General features: G+C 42.3%; 2 protein-coding genes across 3 annotated transcripts; one reads left to right on the top strand and one right to left on the bottom strand.

Moving 5' to 3' along the window:
- Positions 1-2,518: 2,518 nt before the first annotated feature.
- Positions 2,519-4,879, top strand: bcl2l16 (BCL2 like 16). 2 transcript variants are annotated; one of them, XM_043246940.1, is made up of 3 exons: positions 2,519-2,728; positions 3,660-4,255; positions 4,615-4,879. In XM_043246940.1, exons 2-3 carry the CDS (start codon positions 3,788-3,790, stop codon positions 4,741-4,743), a joined length of 597 nt encoding a protein of 198 aa, XP_043102875.1. In that variant the 5' UTR covers positions 2,519-2,728; positions 3,660-3,787; the 3' UTR covers positions 4,744-4,879. The 2 variants fall into 2 exon arrangements, with proteins under 2 accessions (XP_043102875.1, XP_043102876.1); XM_043246941.1 differs by having other exon boundaries at positions 2,519-2,752.
- Positions 4,880-6,077: 1,198 nt separating this feature from the next.
- tubb2b (tubulin, beta 2b) lies at positions 6,078-9,120 on the bottom strand. Its single transcript, XM_043246939.1, has 4 exons — positions 8,973-9,120; positions 7,922-8,030; positions 7,719-7,829; positions 6,078-7,295 (listed from the first exon to the last, which is right to left on the bottom strand). Exons 1-4 carry the CDS (start codon positions 9,027-9,029, stop codon positions 6,235-6,237), a joined length of 1,338 nt encoding a protein of 445 aa, XP_043102874.1. The 5' UTR covers positions 9,030-9,120; the 3' UTR covers positions 6,078-6,234.

Genomic DNA, 9,120 nt, shown 5'->3' with positions numbered 1-9,120 from the left:
CAACATGAGAGCATTAAGTTTTAGCGGCAGTCCATGGATATAATTGAAAGCAACATGAAACTGAAGCAACATGATAAAAACACGCCAATATGTCAGCGTAATAAAAATGTGTGTGGGTTCATGGAACGAACCAGTGTTAGAGCCACTCATTGGACAATTCTCGTTGAAACTGCGGACAAAACGCGCAGTAAGGTGCGCAGAAACGATGTTGCACAAAAAGTGCACAGAGGTATGTATTTTTATGAGACCAGGTTGGAATTTGTACAAGCGATGTCCTACGAATCAGCCACCTCTAATTGTAATAGAGAGACATTTCCTGGATTTCTGAAGAAAAAAGTCATATATAAACTCCCATGTGCAAAACTGGTACGATCAAGACTGTTAAAAAAATCTCAATATTTTTTTCCCTTTAAGATGTAGATCATGGGATCAGATCACAGTTGTGAGACTGTTGGAATTACCTAACAAGAAAACACAGTACTGTAAGATGCGCAGTGGTATATAAACTTTAACAATGTTTGAATTCTTAGTAAGTATCTATTTATTTATAAGCAAAGTTGACATTCAGTCGGATCCTGTGGTCTTTACGTGACATTGCACGTCATTGGCCTATTCGTAATATTGTAAAAATAAGGTTATAGAGAATTATAGGCATCCCAGTGCAAAACATAACCGGTTATACAATCTGTAATGAAAGGAAAATGTGTCCTGCACTCAGTGCGCTGAGCCAGAGACCACCTTATAAAAGACGGACGTGCCAATACGGTTGTGTCATTCAGTCCCAAAACTGAATTATCCTGATTTAGAGCAGAGAGAGTACTAACATGAGGTAAAACAATGAACGATAGGAGTGCAAAATGAGAGCGAGCCGACGACACAACAGCCACGGGGAGCAAGGTTTAACCGTGCGGCGGCCCCACGCACCTCCCAGACTGTCCCACACTTAGCAATGAGAGCAAGCAAAGGCTTTGATCTCTATCTCAGCTGCTCCAGGAAATGAGCTCCGTATTAAAATCCTACGCGACACACGACCCCGGAGCTGAGCGCAGCGCGCTGTAAAAACAAAAACACAAATCCCTCGCGCGCACATCTGAGCGCCGCGCGCTCGACAGGAAATTAAAAACCTTTTAAAATTACCCATAAACCGCGGAGGCTCCGAAATGAGAAAATAATCACCGATTATTCGCGGAGTTTTAAAGTGGACCGGTGAAGGGTTTGACGACGGCTCTCGGTCTTTTCGCGCTCGATAACTTCTTTTAATGGAGCGCACGCGCACGCGCACGCTCTCCGCGGTATTTTCCGAAACCGCGCGCGAATAAATGTAAGCCCCTTTGCAAATCGAGGTCGGCCATTTAAACGCGGAGGGTAATCTTTTTAATTAATACACACGATTAAGAGAGACCGATGCAGCCGATTCAGAACAGTGCGACGCGTTTTAAAAATTCACAACACATTGACAATCCATTTAAAACGTTTAGATGTGTTGTAATTATCATATAAATCTGTTTTATCCCTTAATCGCAGTGTAGAATATCACATTGTGGTTCATACTGAATTATATACACTAGCTACAGACTAGTGCACCTGAAATTAAGTCTAGTTTTATTCAAATCATTTGTGTAAAAATATGAAATACCTAAAAATCTCTAGATTATGCATATTAATTATTCACTAATGATCACTGTTTAAATGCATTTAGTGAATCATTCACATGATAGCAACCCATTTAATGTTAAGGATGTTGGACTGGTTTTGCAGAGCCCTCTGAAGCCTATTTTGAAGTATAAGCACGCCCCCTAGTGGTCGTTTATGGTTCTTCTAACATCCAATCACAACATGCACTGCATCAGGTACTAATATGTTCAATCAATAGTGATTAAAACTAGTTTTATGACTTCTTTACTATGGGTTGTTTTGATGGTAGGTATATAAATAGTCTAGTTAACGACTAACTGCAAACATTTATTTTTATTTTTTGACAGGGGTGTAACATGAGTAGCCTATGTGAGCGATAAACTACGGCCTACATGCGATCAATGGACTTCAGTTTAACAACATAGCGATTGTTCAGTGAAACAACATTGTTCATTTTAGTGGCTGAATTAAGCCTATTGTTAGTAAAGAGTACATTACAATATATCTGTTTGAGAAAAAAAGCAAAGCCACTTCAATTCATATTTTATGTAATGCAACGTTAATATAAATAAATACAGAAATAAATAATTAAACCAGTGACGTCAGATCACCAACAGTCTATTGCTTTCTATTCATTACATGAACTGCTGTTTGTCATTTTAAAACACATTTTGAATCAGAACTGGAAAGCTGGCTAGCAAGTGATTCATCCAGCATGGACACTGGTAGATTTTCATCCGTAAAAACAATTTTTAGTCTCTCTCAAATATATAGCTCGATTACAATGCAAAGTAGCCTGATATTACTGGCTGCCTCTTGTCTGAGCACTTCTACATGTGGAGTATTTATAGCTGTAGTCATGCAGGACAGGGTCCTGGCGTCGTTTCCCAGATGACCGAGCGTGCAAACAGCTTCTGTATCTGTTACAGACAAGAGAACTAAATATAGTCCGAGCCGGACATCAACATGCGCATGTAAATCTCACAGACATCGGCTCACTTTAGAGAATCTCCAGCTGTACACCGTACTTCTGTCATCTGTTAACTAGTCCTGATTGTTTTCCGCTGGCAGGATTCACTTCTGCGAGAGAAGGGTGAGTCGCCGGGCCTTCGCTGCGGTGCGTATGAACTTCGTATTTCCTGTCGCTGTTTCCTTGGACGGGTGGAATGTATTAATCAGGACATTTAAATGAGAGACGTCTGCTTTTGAATAATATGATAGTTCACTTTTTTACCAGGTTAACTTAAATAGGTTTTAAATGTACTTTTAGAGGTATTAAAAGTATTTTTACAAACATCATGAATTATTAATTCATAAATATCACTTTATTTTTATTTTTGTGTCCTGTGTATGTGTGCTTAAATAAGCGGTTTTGTTTTGTGTTTTTTCAACAGAAATAATAATAAATGCCAATAAGGTAAAATTATAATGATGTTTTTTTTTTACTTAAAATTACTGTAATTAAAGATATCTTTGACCCAGAGAAATAAGGCAATGATTCTCTCAACATTCTACAAATAGAATTCTGGAAAGCCGTTTTTGCAGAAACGCCATTCGTGAATATTTTTGAGAACAAACAATTTCTTAAAATAACCTCTTTTTTTTTAGTTAAGGATGTTTCGAAAAAAGCGCCTTCCTCTATACAGAACCTTTTGCGCAACGCAAAAATTCAACAGATGTTAAAAGTGCTTCATGAAACCAATTAAGAGGATTTTTTTTTTCAGGAGCAACCCATGGAGCTCCCGCTAGGATCCTAGAGGGCCCCAGTGAGCTGAAATTAACATATCTAAATTAAAATGCCTAAAAACACTCGAATAAAGATGTAAGCAAATACACTACACTAATTAAGTGCTACAAATGACATCAAAAGTTTGGTCAAAAAGTATGACCCGTAGCGGTGTCGTCAGACTGGTCAAATGAACCAATCTCAGCAGACAGGATGTGATGCTATGATTGAATTCAAGGGGCACTGACATCATTTATCAACAGAAGTGTCTGATCTTGACTTTTCTTTTCATTCGCAGCAATCACTGATGACCGTTCACGTATGAACCATGTGACCCAATCATCTGAAACGAGCGTGTACTAAAGAGAGACGAGGTTTGGACCTTGACACCTGCCCGCTGAAGGCAGATTGTTGGCATTAAAGGCCATGGGACTGTCAGATAAAGCTGTGATCGGCCGAGGCCAAAACAGTCCTGACCCGCTGGTGCGTGAGGCCTACCTGATGGCATATGACTACATCAACTATGTGACGGCCAAACCGGGCGTCCCGGTGGGTCCGGCGCCGTCCCGCGCCACGGCCGCCCTGCGTCACGCTGGAGACGAGCTGCTCACTCGCTTCCCCATCTTCTTTCGCCGCTGGCCGCGTGTCTTTCAGGACGTGACGGACCGGACGGCCTGCTCGACGCTCGTGTCCATTCTGGACGAGCACTTCGCCCCCACGCGGCACAGAGACCTGGCCTGGAGCGCCGTGCTGTCCGTGTTTGTTCTCTCCGGGCAGCTGGCCATGCACTGCCAGGAGAGGGGCATGACTGAGATCCTGCCCCAGATCCAGGAGTGCGTGGGCAGCTACGTCGAGAGGGTCATCTGCCCCGAGATCAGGGACAGAGGAGGATGGGTGAGTGTCAAAGGTCAAAGCAGGCCTCTTTTATGTTACCACTCTACAATCTTCATTTTTCATCATTCTAATAGCACATATAGCTTAGTGCTGCAGTAAACGACTTTTATGGCGCTTGTATTTTTTGTATTGTAGAATGTGCGAGGTTTTCAGTTACTTTATTTATTTTTAGTTATTTTAGCTGTACAATATTTTATAGCTACGCCGCTTAATATTACAAACTGGCCTTTGCAAGTTATCCTAGGTTAATCGTCACCGGAAGCGTCGCAAATTCACAGGAAATAGCTTACTTTTTCGCTGCCAAATGAGACAGACGCTTATATTAAGAGTTGTGATATGTATCACTGTGTTGCTCTCAGTCGGGGTTTATCAGTCGTTTCGGCGAGAAGCAGAATCTGGAAGACCAGGTGAAGAAGGTCTGCTGCTGGTCCCTGCTCCTGCTGTGTTTCGGGATCTTCTCCTACCTTGTTTGGAGAAGAAAAGCTTAGACAACAGCGCCATCTGCTGAAAAAATGTAATAAGGACATTCATGATCCGCTTGGTTTGTGGTAAGAGTTGAGATAACGCATTTCAGTATTGCTAAAAAAACACAAAATGTTATCAATAAATACCTTTATACACAAATAATTGTCACATATACTACCTTACAATGTCAATCCAAACAGTTAATCAAAAGGCTCCACCTTTTCTTGAATAGATTAGTATTAAAATTAAGCTTAGCTGTCATTTTTCCCATTGCGTACACCTCTGTAATGCTCTGTATTTGACTTCAGAAACTCCCCTTCAAACATATCATCTCTTGACTTCCCATTCTTTAAATCCTAGATCTAATTGTCTTGTAAAAAAAAAAAATCTAACATATCTGTAATCTTCATTGCTCTGGATATAGATAGGGACATAGATTTTTTTCTGGGTTCACCTCATGCAGATCCACTTTGCATGTTGTTTCTGCATTATTTCTTAACCACTCGACTTGTGCTGCCCATTACTAGGGTTTTGAATTAGGGAGGTTACAGCCTCCGTGGGCTTTAGTCAGATTGTATTATTTTTTGGAAGGTGGCTGCTGGAATCCAAACATGGAGGGACAGAAGAAGATATAGCAGTCTGGGGAGAATATTCATTGTTTCGATCCTCGATACAGTTCTACAATTAATAGTCATTTACTCACTCGAGTTGACCATACTTTCGTTAAACATAAAACTAGATCATTTAAGAAACGTCTGTATCAGACTTATTTTTAATCTTTTATGATTTATGGGTTTGGAAAGTGAGTAAATGATTGTAAAATGCTTTATATGTATACAGCCAAGTCAGTTTTTAGTGGCGTGTGTGTATGTATATATATATATATATAGCTCTCATTTAACTAAATTTAGTTTTATATATTAAAGCATATAGGACCAATGATGTCCATCATGTGAAAGACTGTCCACAACTTTAATACAGGATCAAATTCAATTGAATCATCTGGACACTGTTACTCAAGTATATAGGTTTAATAACTTTTTCCATTTCTAAAATTTAAAAACCCTTTTACAGTTCATTTAATTTTCAAGCAGAAAAAAAAAGTGAAGAATAAGTTTACCAGTTGTTAGTGTCATGATTTGCTTTGGATACTTCATAATTGGTGACGGTTGAAACTTCTGACTGGTAAAGTAAATAATGTTCTGCATGGGATCAGTGGTTAACTCATGTGATGTCTAGAGGCAAAACCCGACAGGTTTGACAAGGATGTGTTAAGTGTATGCCATCAGTCAAGAATGAGGATGGTTTAAATAATTGGTTCGTACAGATTTGCAAAAAGAAAACGAAGAGGGAGGCATTTTAACAGAAGAAAAAGCCTTTAATGACATCTGTACAAACAAGAGACGAGAACAGAAAAAGACAAAAAAAAAACTGAGCTTTGGACCTTTTTTTTTTGTTTCCTTGTACACGAGCGAAATGATACAGCCTGGAAAACGACACTTATATTACGAGACTTAAGCCAGCTCTTCCTCTCCCTCCTCCTCGAACTCTCCCTCCTCCTCAGCGGTGGCGTCCTGGTACTGCTGGTACTCGGACACCAGGTCGTTCATGTTGCTCTCGGCCTCGGTGAACTCCATCTCATCCATGCCTTCTCCGGTGTACCAATGCAGGAAGGCCTTGCGCCTGAACATGGCTGTGAACTGCTCCGAGATCCTCTTGAACAGCTCCTGGATGGCGGTGCTGTTGCCGATGAAGGTGGCGGCCATCTTGAGGCCACGAGGCGGGATGTCGCAGACGGCGGTCTTCACGTTGTTGGGGATCCATTCGACGAAGTAGCTGCTGTTCTTGTTCTGGACGTTGAGCATCTGCTCGTCCACCTCCTTCATGGACATGCGCCCGCGGAAGATGGCGGCGACCGTGAGGTAGCGGCCGTGGCGCGGGTCGCAGGCGGCCATCATGTTCTTGGCGTCGAACATCTGCTGGGTGAGTTCGGGAACGGTCAGGGAGCGGTACTGCTGGCTGCCCCGGCTGGTGAGGGGAGCGAAGCCGGGCATGAAGAAGTGCAGGCGAGGGAAGGGCACCATGTTGACGGCCAGCTTGCGCAGGTCGGCGTTGAGCTGGCCGGGGAACCTGAGGCAGGTGGTGACTCCGCTCATGGTGGCGGAGACGAGGTGGTTCAGGTCGCCGTACGAGGGCGTGGTGAGTTTGAGGGTGCGGAAGCAGATGTCGTACAGAGCCTCGTTGTCGATGCAGTAGGTCTCGTCTGTGTTTTCTACCAGCTGGTGGACGGACAGCGTGGCGTTGTAGGGCTCTACTACGGTGTCGGACACTTTGGGGGAGGGCACCACGCTGAAGGTGTTCATGATACGGTCGGGATACTCCTCGCGGATCTTGCTGATGAGGAGGGTGCCCATACCGGAGCCGGTGCCTCCTCCCAGGGAGTGGGTGAGCTGGAAGCCCTGCAGGCAATCGCAGCTCTCTGCCTCTTTACGAACCACATCCAGGACGGAGTCCACCAACTCTGCTCCCTCGGTGTAGTGGCCTTTAGCCCAGTTGTTTCCAGCACCGCTCTGACCTGTCGAGACACAGTATTTAAGTTTCATATCCTCGTTTTTAAGAAATGGAACTCCAAATAATTCAATAAGTCTCCAGGTATGTATTGTTTGTAGGATATGAGATGCAACTATGTGAGATATGGAATACAAAGGGAAAAAAAAATATATTATATATTATATATATATAATAAAAAAAAATATATATATATATATATATATATATATATATATATATATATATTAGTTTTTTAATTACAGTAGGAACTAGAACTAGACAAAATTCCTTCATTGAACCCAATCGATCTTTACCTAATATCCCAATAAAAAAAGATAATTAAATTTGACTCATTTATATTGTAGGCTATTGCTACAAATAGGCTACCTGTGCTCCTTATGGTTTTGTGGTGCAGGGTCACAAATGGCATCTCTTTGATACTACTCACCAAAAACAAAGTTGTCTGGCCTGAAAACCTGACCGAAGGGTCCGGATCTCACAGAGTCCATGGTACCAGGCTCCAGATCCACCAACACGGCACGGGGCACGTATTTGCCTCCTAAAGAGCAAAAAAATAAAAGACAGGGTTAGAAAGACAAAAAGGTTAACCCTAATGACATGCGCTCTCACTTAGTATTGATGTGGGTGTACCTGATGCCTCATTGTAATAGACATTGATCCTGTCGAGCTGGAGGTCGCTGTCCCCGTGATATGTGCCGGTGGGATCAATACCGTGCTCATCGCTGATAACCTCCCAGAACTAAAAATAATAATGAACAATATTAGAGGGCCGGAGTTCAGAGGATTGAATGTAAAGCTACAGCTAACAATTCATGACTTATTAACGCGCGTCAGATTTAAATGCAACGGTGCATTCGTTTATTATTGTGGGCTGAAATATTTCGCTAAACTGAATTTCAAATATCCCCCGCGTGGGTCTCACAAAAGGCGCCAACTGCTCGCCCACGCCCATTTCGCATATTTCGCTTGACTCGACGCGACGGATAGAGGCCCTTTGTACATCTTCATACATTTTAATGTGGCTCAGAATTTGCCACAAAGTCGCAGACAATTGATGTCCTTTAAACTCCTCCCGCTCAAATCTCGCGCGCGCGGCACGCACGCCGGTTGGCTGAGATCCATTTCCGGCGGCTGTACGAATTAATCGATTTACTGGGCCTTTTTTTTTTTAAATGCATTTAAATATATATTAACTAACACGCCGAAGTGATTTTATCCTAGTCTTGTAACATTTAATGCGATCGCTTAATTTAAAAGCGGCTCTGTCCGTCTTTAGAGCGCGCTGGGCTCCACTTCCTTTTGTCGCACTGCAGTGAATCTCACAAAGGGAAGTGCCAGACAGACACCGGTCTGAACGAACAGTCGGCGTTTAACCGACACATTTCTTGAGCAACGACCACGTCTCGTCGTCTTTTTTTATTTTTCCAAGCGTTTCGCAATGCAGCAAAATAAAATTTGTATGAAGCAGCACATGGCTGACCTAGATTTCATTCAAACCGGATCAGAACATCCGCTTTACGCGGTTCATAATGGGCTGCGAACAATAAGACGCATATAAATGTAAGGAGTAGATTAATTCCGCGCCCTTTCATAAACGCCTAACATAAAAGCTCAATATCTTGTTTTCTATATATTCTAGATCACAAGCCAACAACTGCAAATATTAAAGAAACAAACAGACCTTGGCTCCGATCTGGTTACCGCACTGTCCGGCTTGAAGATGCACGATTTCCCTCATTTTTGCTATTAAGTAAGGTGGATTTGACAAAATGGTAACCCTTTTTCTTTCTTCAACTGGCTGAGAATGAAGACTTCCCCCATATAAATAG

Source organism: Puntigrus tetrazona, chromosome 8 (genome assembly GCF_018831695.1).
Source record: "Puntigrus tetrazona isolate hp1 chromosome 8, ASM1883169v1, whole genome shotgun sequence".
NCBI classification, from domain to species: Eukaryota; Metazoa; Chordata; class Actinopteri; order Cypriniformes; family Cyprinidae; genus Puntigrus; species Puntigrus tetrazona.
This window is presented reverse-complemented; position numbering and strand designations above follow the sequence as displayed.